This window comes from Amphiprion ocellaris, chromosome 10 (genome assembly GCF_022539595.1).
Source record: "Amphiprion ocellaris isolate individual 3 ecotype Okinawa chromosome 10, ASM2253959v1, whole genome shotgun sequence".
Classification (NCBI taxonomy): Eukaryota; Metazoa; Chordata; class Actinopteri; family Pomacentridae; genus Amphiprion; species Amphiprion ocellaris.
Window position 1 is genome coordinate 36,654,200 of NC_072775.1, and position 21,908 is coordinate 36,676,107.

A 21,908-nucleotide genomic window follows, 5' to 3' on the forward strand; every position below is an offset into this window, starting at 1 on the left:
TTTATCCCATACTTGCATTAATATCACTTATTTGACTGTTTATTTACTATTTCATCCTCACTTCTCATTGTAAATATTATTACTACTATGTTATTACTACTACGTTTATTGCTACATAAGCTGCTGTAACTGTGAATTTCCCCTGGCATGGGGAGAAATAAAGGATTCATCTTATTTTCTTAATCTTAGAATTTTAGTTTCTTTAATCTCAGTGTAGTTTTTAGTTTTGTTCATGAAAGTTAAAGCCTTCACGTTTCATTGAAAACCCCGATTCTGTTCATTTTAAACTCGACACAAAACCTCAGAAACCTCAGTTCTTTATTAAATAAATGAATCTGTGAAGAGCACTAAACATAAAATCAGAAATCTAAGAAGAGGATTTAACCCTGTGGACTCCAGCTGCAGCTCCGTGGAACCAGAATGAAGGAGGAGAGAACTTCTGTCAGTCAGAATGATGGAAACCAGAACATGAAGGTTGAATTTATTTATTTAAACTCTGAGCTCATTTTGTCTCCTCATTCTTCTGTGGAGGTACTTAGTCATCCAGGTCTTAGTGATGGTAGGAGCTCCAGGAGAAACCAGCAGGAGGTTCTGGAAGACATTTCTAGAAACCATCTCCTCATCCGGTAGATGTTTTTCTGTCTCCATGTTTCCTCTCAGGTGACTCCAACCACAGAAGAAGCAGCTGTTTACCTGCAGACAAGCAAACAAACAGGATTATTTATTCTTCCTGCTGACAATCTGGCCTCCTTCAGTGTACAACAGTCAGCTGATGGGGTCATGTGACCCTCTGCCAGCTGTTCTGGGATCAGCTGACGCTCCGGTCGATGTTTGTCACGGCGCCGTGCTCTCAGAACAAACTGCCCGGCGACAGCGCTACAATTCGGCCTTTTGTTTACATCATATCCCACTCTGTGACATCAATTCAGGCTTGGTCAGACACTCACCACCATGACATCACAGCTTCATCACAGAGTCAATCAGAGAGCAGAGCAGTCAGCAGGTGGAGATTCTGTCCAATCGGAGAGCAGTCAGCTGGTGGAGATTCTGTCCAGTCAGAGAGCAGAACAGTCAGTTGGTGGACTGGTTCTGACCCGTGGTTCCTGTGTTCTGCCTGAATCAGAAACCGCTTCAGTCCGGTTTTGTCACGGCCCCTCCTCTGTGAACAGACTGCTGTGGGCGGAGCTTCAGTCGGCCTTTTATTTCATCACTTCCAGGCAGAGCGACAGGTGTTCACACACAGGACACCTGGACCCCCAGGGCCTGAACCGGGTCAGTGGGTCCGACAGACTGCCACAGGTACTGTGATCTGATTCAAGGTTGTACTGGTAGGTTCTGTGTTAGGGTTCCGATCTGGTTCCAGACATAGACCAGAGGCTGAACTATGAGGCCAGGTTAGTGAGTCAGCAGGTATGTAGAAAGAGTCTGTCTTTAAACCAGCTGGATCTCCATGGTAACTGATGCTAAGGAACTAGATCTCGATCGTAACTGATGCTGAGGAGCTAGATCTCCATGGTAACTGATGCTGTGGAGATAGATCTCCATGGTAACTGACGCTGTGGAGATAGATCTCCATGGTAACTGACGCTGAGGCGCTAGATCTCCATGGTAACTGATGCTGAGGAGCTAGATCTCCATGGTAACTGATGCTGTGGAGATAGATCTCCATGGTAACTGACGCTGACGAGATAGATCTCCATGGTAACTGACGCTGTGGAGATAGATCTCCATGGTAACTGACGCTGTGGAGATAGATCTCCATGGTAACTGACGCTGAGGAGCTAGATCTCCATGGTAACTGATGCTGAGGGGCTAGATCTCCATGGTAACTGATGCTGTGGAGATAGATCTCCATGGTAACTGACGCTGTGGAGATAGATCTCCATGGTAACTGACGCTGTGGAGATAGATCTCCATGGTAACTAATGCTGTGGAGATAGATCTCCATGGTAACTGACGCTGAGGAGATATATCTCCATGGTAACTGATGCCGAGGAGCTAGATCTCCATGGTAACTGATGCTAAGGAACTAGATCTTGATGGTAACTGATGCTGAGGAGCTAGATCTCCATGGTAACTGAAACTGAGGAGCTAGATCTCCATGGTAACTGATGCTGTGGCACTAGATCTCCATGGTAACTGACCCTGAGGAGCTAGATCTGATTAGAACATTGATTATCTATTGGTATTTATGACAGAATATTCAATCAGTAATATTAATTCTCTTTGTCTCTTTGATTGGTGACCAGGTACAGGTAGAAACTCCTCCTGATGTCTGACTGGAGTTTAGTCTGGACCTACTGGACCTGCTCCGTCCTCAAGTCTCTACAGCAGCTTGTTTGAAAACTTCACTTGTACTTACCTGCGGTCACGTGGTCAGACTCCAGCGTTCTGCTGCTCGGGTTCACTGCGGTGACCCTCCGCTGGTCCTGGATGTAGCTGTTAGCATGTTAGCATGCTAGCTCCGGGGGGCCGTTGTTAGCATGCTAGTTCCGGGGGGCCGCTGTTAGCATGCTAGCTCGGGGGGGCCGCTGTTAGCAATGCTAGCTCCGGGGGGCCGCTGTTAGCAATGCTAGCTCCGGAGGGGGCACTGTTCGCGCCAGAGGCCGCTGTTAGCATGTTGGCTATGAGGGGCCGCTGTCAGCGTGTTAGCCCCCAGGTTCGCTGTTAGCATGTTGGCTCCAGGGGGGCTGCTGTTAGTGTGCTGGCTCCGGGGGCCGCTGTTAGCGTGTTAGCTCGGGGGGGGCGCTGTTAGCATGTTGGCTCCGGGGCGGCCGCTGCGGCTCCTTTCCTGGTCATCGGTGCATCAGGATCCGTCAGTTAATAAATTCATCTGAGGAATCAGGAGTTTAATCAGCGACCTGTTGCCTTCTGTCGGTTCATCCTGAAACCAGCGGCTGCCGCTATCATGTCTTATACAGTGATCAACCAATCAGCTGCTGCTTCTTCTTCGGCTAGCCAATCAGCTGCTCTTCTTTTCTTCTTCTGATGGGTCTTCTGGACACAATCAGCGCCACCTTCAGTCCACTGTAACATTTAATCCGACTTCTCTGGGGTTAATATTCTCATTCAGCCTCTTTACAGACACTCAGACTGAACCTTTGGAGCAGAAACAGAAAACACTTTTTAATTAAACATGTTAAACAACATTTTGAAGAAGAAGGAACAAGAAACTAAACATTAACATTTCAACATCCATCATCTCTAAACCACTTTATCCTCTCTAGAGTATCCAGGGGCGGAGTCTATCCCAGCTGACTGCAGGTGATGGTTCACCTGGACAGGTAACAGTTTATCACAGGTTCACCTGGACAGGTAACAGCCTATCAACCTACAGACAGTTTGGCACCACCAGGTAACCTCAGCAGGTCTTTGGACTGTGGGAGGAAGCTGGAGAACCCAGCAGGAAGAACATGGAGACGCTACACAGAAAGACCATTATTTAGTAAAAATAAATAATTTCTCTTTGTTGTGTCCCCGTGGCTGCAATGCAGTGACTGGCAGAGTAGTGAAAACATGTCGGGGGCAGCAGGTAGCCGATCACCTGTTAGACAACAGAACCAGGCTAGTGAGGTAGTGGTGACAGCCATGGATAAATATTTGAAAAGGGAAAATATAAACTCCACCATGGGCTCTGGACACATGTCTGACCCAGATGAAGGCCTTAGAATGAGTGGTGTTCAATAAAAGAAAGAAAAATGGTGAGCTTGAGGCAATACAGCAAAGTTATCCTTCATTTGGATTCAGCGGGACACTTGGTGTGGGGACAAGCTGTCCAACAGTGCCATGGTCCCAACAAGTTCAAACACCAAACCAAATGCTCAACACTCCAAATCAAGAACCTGGACAGTTTAGTTTGTCTGCGTGAGCACACTGAAGGACAGGCCATGTGAGTTAGAAAAACCACAAAGCTGAGTGAGAGCTCTGAAAGCTAGCTGCCAGGCAGATTAAAACAGCCCCACACTGTAGCAGACACATGAATTCTACCTGCCTGCATCTTAAACCAGGTGCTCGGCCCCAACACAGCCAAAGAGATAACTCTAGTCCCTCTCAGATAACAGTTATATTAACAGTTATTATATTAATATAATCATATAACTAACAGTTATTATGACTACAGTTATTATATCATAAATACGACTAACCATTATTACATCTGAATTAAATCCAAACAAGGACAGTTTACAGTGAATGATGTCATCACTGCCTCCTCCATGGGACCTGTCAATCATTCCACATCAGACTGTCATTCACATAGACCCGCCCCATGATGTCACTAAAACTTTGACTCTTTATATGAATTTAATATTGAATTATTTTCAGATTGACCAGCTGATCTCTGAGAATGATGAAAACTAACAAAATAAACCTCTGAGCTGGAGAAAAGCCATCCCTGAGTTGTAGTTTCTGTTGTCTTTTTGGGTTCTGTGGAGCTTTTTGGAACCAGAACCTGTCAGACATCCTGCAGGGTTTACACACTTCATTATTCTTACTGATGGCTTGCTCTATGTTTAGGACCAAACTTATTCTTCTGTGATCCTGTGTTCAGTCAGTAAATCTGCTCGTCTCTCCAGGTTTCACTTTGTTTCCATCATTAGTATTTTTCCAGAACAAATATAGGAACTGAGCTCCATCAGCGTTGTTCTAAATCTGTTCTCCTGGACAGTCGAAATAGCAGAGGTTAATGAAATAATTCCTCTCCTGCCTCCAGACGTTCTGCTGTAAAACACAGAATGATGGCCTGGTTGTCCTCCACCTGTAGATGGAGGTTTGGAGTTTAGATTAGATTGAAGAAGCTCCTCAGCTGTAGGTGCAGAACATCACCTGTCTGTACCTGTCTATCTGTCTGTCTGTACTTGTCTGTCCTCTCTGATGTTTGTCTGTACCTGTCTATCTGTCTGTCTGTACTTGTCTGTCCTCTCTGATGTTTGTCTGTACCTGTCTGTCTGTCTGTACTTGTCTGTCCTCTCTGATGTCTGTCTGTACCTGTCTGTCTGTCTGTACCTGTCTGTACCTGTCTGTCCTCTCTGATGTCTGTCTGTTCCTGTCTATCTGTCTGTCTGTACTTGTCTGTCCTATCTGATGTTTGTCTGTACCTGTCTGTCTGTCTGTCTGTACTTGTCTGTCCTCTCTGATGTCTGTCTGTACCTGTCTGTCTGTCTGTACCTGTCTGTACCTGTCTGTCCTCTCTGATGTCTGTCTGTACCTGTCTGTCTGTCTGTACCTGTCTGTACCTGTCTGTCCTCTCTGATGTCTGTCTGTCCTCTCTAACGTCCTCCCAGGTGTGCAGGAAGCAGAATGTGTGACAGCAGATCTGAGTCGTGTGCAGGTGAAGCTGGAGGATGTGCAGCAGATGGAGTATCAGCAGGTACCTGCAGGTCACATGACTGATCAGCTGGCAGTCTCTGTGTTCCAGTGGTGTAGCTGACAGCGCCACCTAGTGACCACAGTCAACAGTTAATGGGAAGAAGAAGAACTGACATTTTCTATTTCTGCCACATTGAAAAGTTTCTGTCAGGCTCCAACACTGTTCATGGAGTCAGAGGAACATACATGATCATATGGAAACACTGCGGTGAAGCTGGCCAGGTGCACACACCTGTCCTGTACAGGTGTGACTGTGACATCATCAGACTGTGCCTGAACTCTGTGTCTGATTGGCAGGTGAAGGACAACATGGCAGCTGTGATGGAGGAGCTGCATCTGCTGTGGATCAGGTCTGAGTTCTACCGTCAGCCCTGCAGGATGGTGTGCTGCTGCAGGAGATCTGCAACATCTTCATACACCTGGTACAGACCCACACGGTCCTCACTGATCCACAGAAAACCCATGAATGATGAGTCCAGTTAGAGAGGCACCAGAGAACTCTGAAAATATCTGATACGAGTTCAGAAGAATTCACAGAAATCATGTTTCCTCCTCTGTTCTCTTTCAGTGGTCCAATATCAGCAGCTGATCAACAGTCAGCAGCTGATCAATAATCAGCAGTTGATCAAAAATAACGTGTTCCTCTGCTGCAGAGCAGGGAGTTCCTGCGAGGTCACAATGTTCTTTATGCTCTGATGTCAGGACCAGGTCCGGTTCTGGATGGGATCAGCCTGGTGGTTCAGACCCAGAAGACCCTCAAAGAGGTTTATGATGAGAACTGGACTCTGCTGGAGGAACAAACCCACAACCAGGTACCAGCTGCAGTCCTGAGGATGCTGACCTAACCGGACTGAACCAGACTGAACCGGACCGAACCAGACTGAACCGGACCAGACCAGACCGAACCAGACTGAACATGACTGACTTAAACTTCACCAAGCTGTTTGTTTGGTTAGCTGCCATCAGTTGTTCTGATTTAGACTCTAAAGGCACTTCTCCACTAGAACCTGTTCTGCTCTACTCTGTTCTACTCTGTTCTACTCTGTTCTACTCTGTTCTACTCTGTTCTACTCTGTTCTACTCTGTTCTGCTCTGTTCAATCAATCTTTATTGGTCATTGCACATTTTCATATACAATGAAATTTCATTTGAGCTGCCCTGCTAATGACAGCTCTGGCTGCTGCAGTGCTGCGCGCACCTTTTTTGAGGAAAAAAGAAAAAGGACATGTAGGGATCTGGGTAGGGATAGCAGAGGGTAGAAGAAAAAAAAAGGCTCGTTGTACCAAATGAAACCTCCAATGTTGGGAAATTCAATTTGAGAAGGAACCTAAAAAAACAAACCCGCAAACAGGCAAAGCATGACGTTAGACAAGGATGGTTGGGATAAGGATGTGGGGAGGTGGAGGGGGGAGCACCACACAGTTGGTTCCTGTGCAGGTGCACAGATTCCTGGCTCCTGTGTATAGTGAGGAAAGCTTGTGGAGGCGGGGGGGAGGGGGGTTATGGACATGTCTGTGCGAATGTTTAGCTCAGTCCTCAGTTCATGAGTCTGAATGTTTGTGTATGCGTGTAGCCCATCTTCTTCCGTCTCAGACCTCCGGTGTCTCAGTTAGCGAGGGTGGGAGTGCAATAACACAGCAGGTTGCTATGGAGACGTCCTCGGTTGACCCGGTCCAAAAGTCAACAGGTGTCCTTGGGAAGGTGGGGGGGGTTTAGAAGAGCTATCTCTTGGCCATGAAACTTCCAGAGGAGTTTGTTATTGTTCCAGGGGCGCCAGAATGTAATCAGTTTTCCTCTTGTTTGGGCGGGAGAGAAGTAATTTCACCTTCCCCCTACTGCTCTCAACAATTTTAGACCTCAGCTGTAGCGATTCTCACCCTGACGGCTTCCAATCTGCGACTCAAATCAACAGTCACACCAAGCAAATTGTTCATCTTACGATTGAGTTCGTCATACCGAGAATCGGCAGCCGTGATCCGTTCGTTTGCATAGACCAGCAGTGTTTGGACGTCGTTTCTGTCTGCGGTCTTCCTGATTTTCCAGAAGCTCAGGCCAGTGAACAAGCCAATTATCAGCAGGCCTGTCATCATAAATCCGAATATATAAACATCTTCCACGTCCTCCACGGATAGGGGTGCCAGGCACATGATCCCCTTCCACTTCCCCCAGGCGTCGATCACGTAACCAGAGGCGAAACTCCCATCCGGGCAGGTAGGCTCCCCTAGGCCTGTGCTCTTTGTGGCGACAATCTTGTCAACTGCGTTGAGAGACCAGTTAATCAATTCCATGATCGGTGTTTTGAAGGTCCAGTGCCAAGCGATCACTCCAAGTCAGACAGACGAGACAAGATGAAGAAAATGCAGCAAGCAGGGAGACATGAGGGTAGGGAGGAACAGAGATAGCGGAGCAAGGAAAAGTGCGACCGCCTCCTACGAGAGCTGAGAGCAAATGTTCTACTCTACTCTGTTCTACTCTGTTCTACTCTGTTCTACTCTGCTCTGTTCTACTCTGCTCTACTCTGTTCTACTCTGGTCTACTCTGTTCTACACTGTTCTGTTCTACTCTGCTCTGTTCTACTCTGCTCTGTTCTACTCTACTCTGCTCTGCTCTGCTCTGTTCTACTCTACTCTGTTCTACTCTACTCTGTTCTACTCTGCTCTGCTCTGCTCTGTTCTACTCTGCTCTGTTCTACTCTGCTCTACTCTGTTCTACTCTGGTCTACTCTGTTCTACACTGTTCTATTCTGCTCTGTTCTACACTGCTCTGTTCTACTCTGCTCTGTTCTACTCTGCTCTACTCTGTTCTACTCTGCTCTGTTCTACTCTGTTCTACTCTGGTCTGTTCTGTTCTGTTCTACTCTGCTCTGTTCTGTTCTACTCTACTCTGTTCTACTCTGCTCTGTTCTACTCAGTTCTACTCTACTCTGTTCTACTCTACTCTGTTCTACTCTACTCTGTTCTACTCAGTTCTACTCTACTCTGTTCTACTCTACTCTGTTCTAATCTGCTCTGTTCTACTCTGCTCTGTTCTACTCTGTTCTACTCTACTCTGTTCTACTCTGCTCTGTTCTACTCTGCTCTGTTCTGTTCTACTCTGCTCTACTCTGTTCTACTGTGTTCTACTCTGCTCTGTTCTACTCTACTCTGTTCTACTCTACTCTGTTCTACTCTGTTCTACTCTGCTCTGTTCTACTCTGCTCTACTCTGCTCTGTTCTGTTCTACTCTGTTCTACTCTGCTCTGTTCTACTCTGTTCTACTCTGTTCTACTCTACTCTGTTCTACTCTACTCTGTTCTACTCTGCTCTGTTCTACTCAGTTCTACTCTACTCTGTTCTACTCTACTCTGTTCTAATCTGCTCTGTTCTACTCTGCTCTGTTCTACTCTGTTCTACTCTGCTCTGTTCTACTCTGTTCTACTCTGCTCTGTTCTACTCTGTTCTGCTCTACTCTGTTCTACTCTGTTCTGTTCTACTCTGTTCTACTCTGCTCTGTTCTGTTCTACTCTGCTCTACTCTGTTCTACTGTGTTCTACTCTGCTCTGTTCTACTCTACTCTGCTCTGTTCTACTCTGCTCTACTCTGTTCTACTCTACTCTGTTCTACTCTGCTCTGTTCTACTCTGCTCTGTTCTACTCTGCTCTACTCTGCTCTGTTCTGTTCTACTCTACTCTACTCTGTTGTACTCTGCTCTGTTCTACTCTGTTCTACTCTGTTCTACTCTACTCTGTTCTACTCTGCTCTGTTCTACTCTGCTCTGTTCTACTCTGCTCTACTCTGCTCTGTTCTACTCTGTTCTGCTCTACTCTGTTCTACTCTGTTCTGCTCTACTCTGTTCTACTCTACTCTGTTCTACTCTACTCTGTTCTACTCTACTCTGTTCTACTCTGCTCTGTTCTACTCTGCTCTGTTCTACTCTGCTCTGCTCGTTTTCCATTACACTGAGTACCACCTCATTGTGTGGAGTCGTCGTAGCACAGTGGCCTGGAAGTCCCTTAACATCATTTGCCTGCAGGTACTAGTTTACCTGGTACCAGGTACTATCTTAGTATTTTAGTACCTGGTACCAGGTACTTTGTCCTAATGGAAAACCTCATAAACCGAGCAGAGTAGAGTAGAGTAAGTGCTGGAGTAAAAGCATCTTAACAAACAATAAAAACTGTCTTTGAAATCACATATTGATTATTATATTGATCATTACATTGATTATTATATTGATGATTATATTGATTATTATATTGATGATTATATTGATTTTTATGCTATTGATTATTCTACTGATGGAGTCTGTCTCATCTTGTGTTTCCTTATATTCAGTGTCACTGTGTTCTGCTGTCTGTCCCACCTCTCATCTCACCTGTCTGTCCACCTGTCTGCTGTGACATCATCACTCACTTCACTGTACAGGTGAGTGCTGAGGTCACTGTGACATCAGACAGGTGTGCTGACTCAGCTGTGTGTCTCTGCAGGACTCGTTCAGCTGGGACTTCCCCTCACACCTGGTCTTCTTCCACCTGGATGCCTTCCTGACACACCTGCACAGCCTCCAGGTACACCCGAACCTGAACCTGGTTGTGAACAGAACCTGGCAGCTCATAAGACCAGCTTCCCCTCAGACTGCTGTATCCTCCGTCCTGCAGGAGGCGCTGTGTGTCAGTCTTCAGTGGTCTCTGCTGGATCAGATGGTCCTCTCCGGGGTAGGAGGCAGGATGTGGACAGATGTGGTCCAGGAGGTTTATGAAGACTTTGTGGTCCAGGTGAGGTACCTGTCTGAGCTCAGCTGTGACCCCACTGACACCGAGGACCAGGTGAGTCCGGCAGGTGAGGGTAAGCTGGTGTCAAAGGTGTTTCCTGTGTTTCAGCTGTGGCTACTCCCCCTCAGAGCTTCCAGCTGCACCTGGATCAGTTCATGGTTCAGATGTCACACCTGGAGACCCGGCTGGCGTTGGTGCTCAGCAGGACGCTGTAGAGCTGCAACGAGCGGGACTCCGCAACCAAGGTACTGACCCACCACAGCCTGGTGAGGCACACGGTCCACTCTGACCCAGTCTGACCCGGTCTGACCTGGTCTGATGTGGTCTGATGTGGTCTGATGTGGCCTGATAAGATAAGGTGAGATAATCCTTTATTACTCCCCATGTCAGGGAAAATTTTGCATGTTACAGCAGCAATATACAGTAAAGATAAATAATTAAAATAACAATAATATATACAATATATACAAGAATGAAGGATGAGAAATGGATAAATAGAGTATTACTAACTATAAATAGATGACATCAGCAAAAAGTGGCTTGTGGAATAAATGTGAAAGTGCAGAAAATGCCAGCAGTGCAAGGAATTGTGCAGATTTTACTGTGATTTAAGATGATATGAGTCCAGTTTATGTTAACATCAGCCAGTGATGCTGATGTTGTAAAGTCTTACAGCAGATGGAACGAAGGACCTGTGATAGCGTTCCTTCTTGCAGGGTGGATGTCTCAGTCTGCTGCTGAAGGAGCTGCTTAAAGACCCCACAGTGTCATGCAGTGGGTGAGAGGGATTGTCCATGATGGATGTGAGCTTTGACAACATCCTCCTCTCACCCACCTCCTCTATGGAGTCCAGGGAACAGTCCAGGACAGAACCTCCTCCTGATCTTCTGTTTAGTCTCTTTCTGTCCCTTTCAGTGCTCCCTGCTCCCCAGCAGACCACTGCATAGAAGATAGCAGACGCTACCACAGAGTCATAAAATGTCCTGAGCAGAGTCCTGCACACTCCAAAGGACCTCAGTCTCCTCAGCAGGTGGAGACGACTTTGGCCCTTCTTGTACAGAACCTCTGTATTGTGTGTCCAGTCCAGTTTATTATTGAGGTGAACACCCAGGTATTTGTATGTGTCCACCATCTCAATGTCCAAACCCTGGATGTTCACCGGTGCAGTCTGGGGTGTCCTCCTCCTGCTGAAGTCCACGATCATCTCCTTCGTCTTACCGGCGTTGAGCTGCAGATGGTTTCGCTCACACCAGTCCACAAAGTCAGAGATGACCATCCTGTACTCCCGCTCGTCCCCTTCAGATACGCACCCAACAATGGCTGTATCATCGGAGAACTTCTGGAGGTGACAGCTCCCAGAGTTGTAGTGGAAGTCCGATGTGTACAGGGTGAAGAGAAAGGAGGACAGACTGTCCCCTGTGGACCTCCATGCTGCTGACTACCACATCAGACACACAGTCCTGAAGCCTCACGTACTGTGGTCTGTTGGTGAGGTAGTCGATGGTCCAAGCAGCCAGGTGACAGTCTACTCCTGCTCCTTCAAGCTTCACCCTGAGCAGAGAAGGCTGGATGGTGTTGAAAGCACTGGAGAAGTCAAAGAACATGACCCTCACAGTGCTGCTGGGTTTCTCCAGGTGAGTCTGTGATCTGTGCAGCAGGTAGACCACTGCATCATCCACTCCAATGTTGGGTTGGTAGGCGAACTGCAGTGGATCCAGATACTGGCTCACCTGGGGACAGAGGTTCCTGAGGACGATCCTCTCCATGGTCTTCATCAGGTGAGAAGTGAGGGCCACAGGTCTGAAGTGGTTAGGCTCCCTGGGGTTCCTGGTCTTAGAGACAGGAACCAGGCAGGAAGTCTTCCATAACAGAGGAACCCTCTCCAGACTCAGGCTCAGGTTAAAGATGTGCAGCAGCACCTGACAGAGCTGGTCTGCACAGTCTCTAAGGAGCCTGGAGCTGATTCCATCAGGACCTGCAGCTTTCCTGGTTTTGATCTTTTTAAGTTCACTTCTCACCTGATCAGCTGTTATGGAGAGGCAGGGGGAGGGTGGCAGGGGGAGGGGTGATGGTGGTGGTGGGGGGTGAGACGAGGAGGGGTGATGGGGCTGTATGTGGGGTCCGGAGGTGGTAGAAGACGGGGATGGAAGGAGGGGTGCTGTTGGTGGTGTTGGTGGTAGAGAGCTGAGGTGTGAAGAAGGAGCTGGCTGGTCGGTGCTTTGATGAGAGGGGGGAGGAGTGGGAGCAGAGTCGAATCTGTTAAAGAACAGATTCAGCTCATTGATCCACTCCTGGCCTCCTGCTGCAGCTCCCCTCTCATGGCCTCTGCTGTAACCAGAGATGGATCTCAGGTCTCTCCAGACCTCCCTTGTGTTATTGTCCTGCAGGTGAGATTCCATCTTGGTCCTGTAGCTGCCCTTGTCCGCCTTGATCTTCTTCTTTATCTCCTTCTGCACCCTCCTCAGCTCCTCTTTGTCCCCAGATCCAAAGACCCTCCTCTTCTCCTTCAGCAGGGCCTTCAGTTCCAGGGACACCCAGGGTTTGTTGTTAGAGAAACACCGTACTTTCCTGGTCGGTACGATGTTCTCTGCACAGAAGTTGATATAGTCCGTAACAGTGTCTGTCAGTGCATCAATGTCCTCCCCGTGTGGACCACACAGCACATCCCAGTCTGTGGTCTCAAAGCAGTCCTGCAGCGCCTCAGTGGCCTCGTCAGACCACTTCTTCACATACCTGGTGGTGGGGGGTTGTTTCTTCACCATAGGTATGTAAATGGGCTGCAGTCTCACCAGGTTGTGATCTGATTGGCCCAGCGGGGGGAGGAGGGAGGAGCTGTATGCATCCTTGATGTTTGCATACAGCAGATCCAGGGTTTTATTGTCTCTGGTATGGCAGGTCACGTACTGGGTGAACGTGGGGAGAGTGGCAGAGAGCGATGCATGATTAAAGTCTCCTGAGATGATGATAAGAGACTGAGGGTGAGATGTTTGCAGCTGGGACACTACACTGTGGATGAGTTCACAGGCTGCAGCCGCATCAGCCGAGGGAGGGATGTACACAGTAATGGCTATTACATGTGAATACTCCCGGGGCAGATAAAACGGACGCAGACTGACCGCCAGTAATTCTACATCCTTAGTGCAGAGCTGCTCTTTAACGCTAATGTGTCCAGCATTACACCATCTCTCATTCACATACATCGCGAGGCCCCCACCCTTTCTCTTACCACTCTCCCTCACGCTCCGGTCCGCTCTGACCAGATGGAATCCGTCCAGAGTTAAAAGTGAGTCTGGAGTGAGTTCGTTCAGCCATGACTCCATGAACATCATGAGGCTGGTGTGGTCTGACATGGTCTAATGTGGCCTGATCTGGTCTGATGTGGTCTAATGTGGCCTGATGTGGTCTGACCCATCTGTGTTTCAGCTGCTGAACATGTTTGGGTTCATCCTGGAGCGTCCTCTGATCCAGGACCAGCTGTGTCCTCAGCTGAGCCGACTGGTCCAGATGGTTCTGATGCATCTGGATCAGACTGAGTTGCTGTTCCACAGTGCTGAATGCTTTAATGTCTGAATGCTGCTGTGCAGCACCACTCATACGCATCCAATGAAAGCATTTCTGAATTGTTCCAGGCAGTGTTTCCGGATTCAGAAATAGTAAAATGTATGGACAGTTTTCAAATGATCATCATCTTTTACAAAAAACAAGCCCATGTAATTTTTCTTGAGTTCACGGTCATGGCATTAAAATTTTTACAGTATAACATTAAAATGGCTTTAAAAAGCATTAAATTTGGCTGGCTGATTTCTGCAGAAACCCTGAACTAAACACGACCAGTCAACCAAAACGTGACATGAAACACCAAAAACGAGACAAATTCCACTGACTCACATCTACAATAACCAGAATCAGATTAAACAAGCAAAGAAGACACAATACCAGAAAAATGACACAAAATGACTGAAATGAGCCAAAAATCCAGTTCTCCTGCAGAAGCTCTGCAAGACCACAGAACATCTGGACTGGATGGTGGATCTCCAATGATCTACTCAAGAGCTCTGCAGGATGAACTGGTCCAGAAACTCTCCAGGTAACCAAGCCCGAAAGACCTCCTCCTACCTGACACCTCCACAGGTGTCCATCAACGGGTATCCAGGTTGCCATAGTGACAGGCACTGATGACCACCTCCAGCAGCTGGACATGTTCCTCTCAGAAGAACCAAGAAACTCCTCTGGAGGTTGGAGTTTAAGAGTCCGCAGGAGCCTCTTGTGGACATTCACTCACCTTTAGATTTACCAGGTAAACACACATATACCTCTGTATGTGTGTGTGTGTGTGTGTGTGTGTGTGTGTGTGTGTGTGTGTGTGTGTGTTTCCAGGTGTGCAGCAGCAGACAGACGAGGTGTTGACATTCTACTCCACGGTGACAGAGGCCAGAGCCAACATGGACGCCATGACATACATCATACAGGAGAGTGTGAAACACCTCCTACAGGTGACAGTCTGTCTGGACTTTATCAGGAAGCCATCTGGACTCAGGTGTGTCTATGCAGGGGTGGGCGGAGCTTCAGCTGCTTCAGTGCTCAGGTGACTCACTGTTGGAGCTACACAGCAGGCCTGCAAATGCATCACAGAGGAGGGCCTGGAGCTGCTCAGGTTAACACAGGTAACACTGAGCACACTTCTGAGAGGCGGGGAGGAGGGACAGGTGTTCATGTGGCTCTACTACCTGTCCTCAGGTGAACAGGAGTCTGTACGGAGCTGATGACTCCTCTGAGTCCTGGATCAGATATCTGAACCACGTCGATGACAAAGTCCAGGATGGACTCCTGCAGCTGCTGCTCAGAGCGCTGCACCTGCTGTCCGACAACACTTCCCCACAGGTACACACACCTGTACACAACACCTGCAACCACAGCTATACACACCTGTACACAACACCTGGAACATGTGGTGCTTCAGCCAGGCGAACACCAATTCTGCTTTTACTGTAGAACGACACTGATGAGCAACAACAGATCTGTGTGTGTCTCTGTGTGTCTCTGTGTGTGTGTGTGTGTGTGTCTCTGTGTGTCTCTCTGTATCTCTGTGTGTGTGTGTGTGTGTGTGTGTCTGTCTGTCTCTCTGTGTGTCTCTGTGTGTGTAGGGCTGTGGTGTGCTGTTGTCGGTCCGTCTGCTGCTGCAGGATGCTGGTTGTGTGTTTGAGCCATCAGTGGGCGGCGGCCTGTCAGATCAGCTGACGTCCATCATCAGTGACATTTACTCAGCAGCCAGTCTGCCTCACAGGATCTCTGTGAGTCGCCACAGCAACTACCAGGTGACTCTGACATCACACTGACATCACACTCAGGCTGTAAGAACCTGCTTCTACCTGTGTTCTCACTGTGCTTCTCACCTGTCAGGTGTCTCTGCAGCAGCATCCAGAGCTGTGTGCGTTGGAGCAGCAGGTGATGTGTTACCTGCAGCAGGTGAAGGAGGAGGCGGAGCTTCTAAGAGCGGGGCTGGACAGGTACTCTCACCTGTGGCAGAGCGACAGCAAGTCGGTGCTGGAGGAGTTCCTGACCTACGGCAGACAGCTGGGACCTGAGGAGCTGGAGGCAGACGAGACCCCACCCACCCTGCAGGACTTCCAGAGAGAGGTGAGACACACCTGTTCATACAGGTGTGTTCATACAGGAACACCTGGAGCGCCTCTGTTTCACTTCACCCTGCTGTGGTCTCAGGTAAGTCTATGATTCCGTTGCAGATCGAGTCACTGGACAGAGTCAGTGCAGAGGTGACTCACCTGGATGAGGTCATGGTTGTGCGGGGCTGGCTGCAGGTGGACCTGCGGCCAATCAGAGACTCCTTGCTGTCCATCATTCACCACCGGAAACACCTGTACACAGACTACCTGCTGGAGTCAGTCAGGGACAGGTGAGTTACCTGGTGAAGGTTCTCAGCAGAACCATCTGACAGAACCAGCATGTTCATAACATGTATGTTACACATGTCACATGCATGTTACATGTATGTTACACATAGGTTGCACATGTTACATGTATGTTACATGTATGTTACACATGTTACATGTATGTTACACATGTTACACGTATGTTACATGTATTTGTTCAGTCAGCAGCAGGCGACTCGGCCAGGAGACAATGAAGATGAAGATGATGAAGAGTCGTACTCTTCGTCTGGCTTCCCTCTGACAGAAATTGTCCTGCTGCTGGAAGCTGCTGCTGTCCAGCTGCCTGAACACCTGGCTGCACAGGTACTGACATCACTCTGACATCACAAATGTCATGCTCTTGTTTTCATAAAATCAGCGAATTAATTGGTTACCTGGAACAGAACCTGCCGTTAACATGGTGACTAACCTCCACTAACATGCACTGATCCTGGACCAGGTGCCTTGATCCTATTGATCCTGGACCAGGTGCATTGATCCTATTGATCCTGGACCAGGTGCCTTGATCCTATTGATCCTGGACCAGGTGCATTGATCCTATTGATCCTGGACCAGGTGTATTGATCCTATTGATCCTGGACCAGGTGCATTGATCCTGGACCAGGTGCATTGATCCTATTGATCCTGGACCAGGTGTATTGATCCTATTGATCCTGGACCAGGTGCATTGATCCTATTGATCCTGGACCAGGTGCATTGATCCCATTGATCCTGGACCAGGTGCATTGATCCTATTGATCCTGGACCAGGTGTATTGATCCTATTGATCCTGGACCAGGTGCATTGATCCTATTGATCCTGGACCAGGAGCATCGATCCTATTGATCCTGAACCAGGTGCATTGATCCTGGACCAGGTGCATTGATCAGCTGTCGGGTGTGTTTCAGTGCTGACGGAGGAGACAGATGCTCGGACGACTGAAGACTGAAGTCCTTTAATCAGATAAACTCAACTTGAATGATCTCAGTGTTCAGCTCAGGACCTAATTATTGATCAGTTAGTTTGTCTATTTATTATGTCCAACTATTGATTACTGAATTTGAGTATTTATTCAATAAAAACTGTTAATTCTGTGATTTCAGCTTCTTCAGTATGAATATTTTCTGGTTTCTTTCATCTCTGACAGTAAACTGAGTATTTTTGGACAAAACAAGACATTTGAGGAATGTGATCCACATTTTGTACCATTTCCTGATATTCTACAGACCAAACTGATCGATTCGTCCAGAAAACACTCCACAGGTGACCATTAGCTGTTTAAAAAGATAATGTACAACAGTTTCCCCGTCAGACATCCAGAGTCTGAGGAGACCTTTGGGAATAATGTGATTGTGTTTGTCCTCCTGCCCTCTGTGAGGCGCAACAGGAAGCTCTGCTCCAGGACCAGCAGGTTCAGTCTGGACTTCCAGTAGAGCTCTCATAGCATTTATTCTGTTTAAAGCTCATGATCGCCTTCATATTCTTCTTCCTGTTCATACTGAATGTACTGCACACACCACTGCATCTCCTGAAGTTACAATATGGTTCAAAAAGTTCAGTATTTATAATCAGCCATTGCTCAAAGTAAAAAGGTATATATTCCAGACTCCTTACATACACTGAAACATGTTAATATTTGATAACAGCTGACAGCTCATAAACCCCCCAAATCTCTCACAATGTTAGAATATCTCAGAGCGATGCCAATCAAGCACCTCTGGACACGCCCACACCGTCCGAACTAACACCTGAGCCTTCAGGTGCTCAGTCTGGTTCAGCACACAGCCCCACAGTCCTGGAGGAGAAGACAGTCACTGGAAGGGACTGCACAACTGTCATCTGCTGGTGTTGGTCCAGTTTTGATCATCAAGTCCAAAGTCAGCGCAGCTACCAGCAGACCACACGCTTCCATCTGCTGAAGAGCCTTTAGGAGGTCCACATTTAGTCCTCCAGCAGGACCTGGCCTCTCCTCACAGCTAGAACCACTCAAGACTGGTTCATGGACCGTGGCATTACAGTCCTGGACCGGCCAGAAGACCACCAGACCTCAGATTATCTGAGGTGAGGGACGAACCAGACTGACAATAAAGATCTGGAGGATGGTTTCTGAGCTGTAAGCTGTTATCAAAGTCAAAACAAATGCTTGAAACATTCCACTTTATGTGTACTGAGTCTGTAATATGGACTTTTTCACTTTGAGTCATGTCTGATGTAAGATACTAATATTTTCCACCATATTCTGCTGCTGTTGGATGATAAACTGCATTTCATTTCTTAGGATTTATACTTTGTTTAATCTGATTCTTCAAAGACAAAGAAACACGTCAGCATCAGTTCATCATTTAATAGATTTTCTCTTTTCTCAAAAGCTGAAACTCACATGAATTTTCCTCCCCTTCATACAGACAGACAGACAGACAGACAGACAGAGACAGACACACAGATACAGACAGACACACACAGACGATTCTGAAGGTCAGAGAGGCACGATGATGATAATGAGAAACCTAAACTTGATCTAAAAATAATAAAAATTAAAGTCCTTGTGTACACTCCCCATCTCCATGGCAACAGAAACAAACATTAACTATCACCAGCGTCCCTTTCCTCCCGCGGGCCAGAGGTCAGCAGCCAATCAGAGAGCAGCTAGCGGCGGTAGACCCCAAAGGCCACCAGGCTGAGGAAGATGGTGACTCCGACCAGCGAGGCGGTGGCCGGGGCGGTGAAGAACTGCCGGTACTGGATCTGACAGTACCACAAAACCGAAAGCATGAGCACCAGCAGCGGCACCATCAGGCTGCCCACGTTCAGCGCCACCTGCACCTGGTCGGCAGGCCGTGGCCCACCCGCTGCCCCCCGCCCGGCGTGCTGCGAGATGTGACAGTGCAGGACGCAGTTATGGACGAGGTTCAGTGACGCCAGAGTCTGAGCGTCGTCCTGCAGCAGCTGACCCTGATAGATGAGTCGGACCTGCTGCTCCTGACCCGCAAAGTAGGTCCTGAAACAGATCAGTACCTGGTGATCAGTACCTGGTGATCAGTACCTGGTGATCAGTACCTGATGATCAGTACCTGGTGATCAGTACCTGATGATCAGTACCTGGTGATCAGTCATGTGGTCTGTTAGCTACGTGGGTGGTTCACTTTTAGGTTCCACCTTCATCCAGGTTCTTCTTTGGTTCTCACTGACACCTGGACAGGTGAAGATCTAGATGAAGGTGGAACGTCTGCAAGAACCCAAGCAGTTGTGTAGCGGCGCTGTATTGTGTAGCTATGTTGTGTAGCGTTGTGTAGTTGTGAAGCAGCATTGTGTAGTTGTGTAGTGGGGTTGTGTAGCAGCGTTGTGTATTAGCGTTGTGTAGTTGTGTAGCTGTGTTGTGTAGCAGCGTTGTGTATTAGCGTTGTATAGTTGTGTAGCAGTGTTGTGTAGCAGCGTTGTGTAGTTGTGTTACCGTTTGATGTAGCCAATGGTGTCCTGTGGTTTCACCTGAGCCGTTCTCTCCGTGTCGTTCAGGAACTTCAGGCGGACCACCATGTTCCTGGCAGATAGAGGCTCCGCCCTCTCCTCCTGTGCGGTGGGCGGGGCCTCCGTCGCGGCGCCGTCGCTCACGGAGCTGGAGGCCGAAGACGGAGAGGAGGACGATAAGGAGGCGGCGCTGGTGGAGGAGGGGGGCGTGTCCTGCTGGGCGTGTCCTGTCCTCGGTGAGGAGGCGGGGCCTGTGGAGGAGGTGAACAGGTGTTCTGGGGGGTCGGAGGTGCGGGTGGAGATCCAGGCGAGCAGCAGCACCGTCAGCAGCAGCAGGGAGCCAAACAGCAGCGTTACCTCGTCTCCCACGCCTTCGATCAGAGCCATCGCCCTGGCAACGCCCACACAGGTCAGCACGGCTCACCTGCACACAGGGGGCGGGGCTTATTCTCACTACATCACACGCTTCTATTGGAGAAACATCCAGCATGGAGAAACATCTACAGGTGAGGAACAGAGTAGAGAGGACACATGGAGATAGAGAAACATCTACAGGATGAAGGTAGGAGCTCCAGGAGGAACCAGCTGAAGGTTCCTCCTGGAGCTGATAGACCACCAGGACCTGATCAGTGGAGTCACCTGGTGGTTGTAAAGTCATACAGAGCTCTACCATGAAGACATTAAAGGACTTCTCTTCATCTCCAGGTGAGTCAGACACCTGCTCCTCACCTGTCGTACAGGTAATCAGCTGGAGGTGTTTCAGAAGGCCTCAGTGAAGTTCTCCATGTGTATCAGTGAATCTGCAGGCAGCTGGTAGTTAGTCCAGAAAACCTCTGGAGACACAACAGCCCATAATATTCCCAGCGTTTCTACAGCAGCTACAGCTGTAGTCAGCAGGAGTTCAGGAGGACCTGCGGCTCACCTGTGGTTAGCTCAGGTTAGCTCAGGTTAGCGAGGTTTGTTCGGGTTAGCTCTGGTTATCTCGGGTTAGCTCAGGTTAGCGGGGTTAGTTCAGGTTAGCTCCAGTTAGCTCTGGTTAGCGGAGTTTATTTAGGTTACCTCTGGTTAGCTCTGGTTATCTCGGGTTAGCAGGATTAGTTCAGGTTAGCTCTGGTTAGCTCGGGTTCTGGTGGACCAGGACCAGAAACTGCAGCTCCTCCTGAACATCCGGACCCTCCGGAGCTTCCAGCTGAACTCAGTGATGCTAGCCTCAGAGCTAACAGCGTTTAAACGGCGCACAGAGCGGCTAAGCTACATGCTAACAGAAAGACAGAAACAGACTCACGGTTCCGTTTAGAGCCTCATATCAGCGGCATCTGCAGCTAACAGGTTAACAACACTTCCTGCTGCCGCTCCTCTTCTTCTGTGGTGCTTCAGCTCCGTCTTCTTCTTCTTCTTCTTCTTCTTCTTCTTCTTCTTCTTCTTCTTCTTCTTCTTCTTCTTCTTCTTCTTCTTCTTCTTCTTCTTCTTCTTCTTCTTCTGTGGTGCTTCAGCGCCTTCCTCTTCGGTGGTGCTGCGCCTCCAGCTGGTTGGATCAGTAAAACGCTGCTGTCCTATCCGCTATTTTCCTACTAATGTAATGCGACAACAAACCCTCCGTAAACAAACTCCGTCAGAAATAAACAACTGCAAACAAACATCCAGAACAAAATAAATCCTCCTGGAGGGCAATGATCAGATTTAATGAAAATTTGATTATGTTTATTATATCAGCCTTTTTCTATTGAATAAATCATAGAGGAGTCACTGGACCTTCAGGATTTACTGTTTCTGTCTGTACATGCACACCTGTATACCTGTATACCTGTATACCCAGTGGCGTGCACAGACATTTTGGGGGCAGGTGCTCAGTAGAAAAAAAGTTCACCTTGTGCGGCATGAAGAACCACTGTCTGCCTTAATGTGACAGTGTGAGATCTGAAAAAATAAAAAAAAATCAGGAACACATTTTCTGTAACGGCATTTATTTTAACATCTTAATAACACACAAAGGGTCAATAAAAGTCAGAGTTTTAATAATAGCCTAACAATGTAAATACAAAACTACTGCAAGTGTTGTAACGTAGAAGTAACTCATGGTTAGTACAAAATAATATATTTTGCTAATACAGCCTATTGCCTGATTTAGTTCCATCAAATCACTTTGTGTTGACAAAATAAATCAGGAACAGCTTCTGAGATATCTCAATAAAATTAGAGGAAAAGGCCCTAAACAGTGAACATGACTCTGATACTGACTCTGACCTTTCTTCTTCATGATCATGATTTTTCTCCTCATCCTCCTGAGATGTTTTTTAATCCAGGAGAGCAGAGAGCTGCTTCCCTGCTGTAGATCCCTTTCTATGTCTCTCTTGATCCTTTTTCCCTTCTGATCATGCTGCGATTGGTAAAGTAAA

General features: G+C 47.9%; 3 protein-coding genes across 8 annotated transcripts; 1 reads left to right on the plus strand and 2 right to left on the minus strand.

The window, feature by feature from the left end:
• Positions 1 to 301: 301 nt before the first annotated feature.
• On the minus strand, positions 302 to 14,474 carry LOC111573702 (uncharacterized). Of its 3 annotated transcripts, XM_055014744.1 has the most exons (4): positions 5,373 to 14,474; positions 2,363 to 3,099; positions 948 to 1,047; positions 302 to 693 (listed from the first exon to the last, which is right to left on the minus strand). In XM_055014744.1, the coding sequence occupies exon 1, from the start codon at positions 13,465 to 13,467 to the stop codon at positions 11,443 to 11,445; it is 2,025 nt and encodes a 674-aa protein (XP_054870719.1). In that variant the 5' UTR covers positions 13,468 to 14,474; the 3' UTR covers positions 302 to 693; positions 948 to 1,047; positions 2,363 to 3,099; positions 5,373 to 11,442. The 3 variants fall into 3 exon arrangements, with proteins under 3 accessions (XP_054870719.1, XP_054870718.1, XP_054870717.1); XM_055014743.1 differs by having other exon boundaries at positions 2,363 to 14,474; XM_055014742.1 differs by lacking the exon at positions 948 to 1,047 and having other exon boundaries at positions 2,363 to 14,474.
• A 4-nt stretch (positions 14,475 to 14,478) lies between these two features.
• Positions 14,479 to 16,612, plus strand: LOC118471090 (dynein axonemal heavy chain 17-like). Of its 2 annotated transcripts, XM_055014803.1 has the most exons (6): positions 14,479 to 14,781; positions 14,855 to 14,998; positions 15,262 to 15,432; positions 15,518 to 15,754; positions 15,862 to 16,031; positions 16,230 to 16,612. In XM_055014803.1, exons 4-6 carry the CDS (start codon positions 15,566 to 15,568, stop codon positions 16,387 to 16,389), a joined length of 519 nt encoding a protein of 172 aa, XP_054870778.1. In that variant the 5' UTR covers positions 14,479 to 14,781; positions 14,855 to 14,998; positions 15,262 to 15,432; positions 15,518 to 15,565; the 3' UTR covers positions 16,390 to 16,612. The 2 variants fall into 2 exon arrangements, with proteins under 2 accessions (XP_054870778.1, XP_054870779.1); XM_055014804.1 differs by having other exon boundaries at positions 14,479 to 14,998.
• Positions 16,613 to 18,376: 1,764 nt separating this feature from the next.
• LOC111576065 (transmembrane and ubiquitin-like domain containing 1) lies at positions 18,377 to 20,968 on the minus strand. 3 transcript variants are annotated; one of them, XM_023281565.3, is made up of 3 exons: positions 20,798 to 20,968; positions 19,499 to 19,936; positions 18,377 to 19,045 (listed from the first exon to the last, which is right to left on the minus strand). In XM_023281565.3, the coding sequence occupies exons 2-3, from the start codon at positions 19,897 to 19,899 to the stop codon at positions 18,694 to 18,696; spliced, it is 753 nt and encodes a 250-aa protein (XP_023137333.1). In that variant the 5' UTR covers positions 19,900 to 19,936; positions 20,798 to 20,968; the 3' UTR covers positions 18,377 to 18,693. The 3 variants fall into 3 exon arrangements, with proteins under 3 accessions (XP_023137333.1, XP_035809381.1, XP_054870766.1); XM_035953488.2 differs by lacking the exon at positions 20,798 to 20,968 and adding an exon at positions 20,572 to 20,778; XM_055014791.1 differs by lacking the exon at positions 20,798 to 20,968 and adding an exon at positions 20,242 to 20,562.
• Between the last annotated feature and the right edge of the window lie 940 nt (positions 20,969 to 21,908).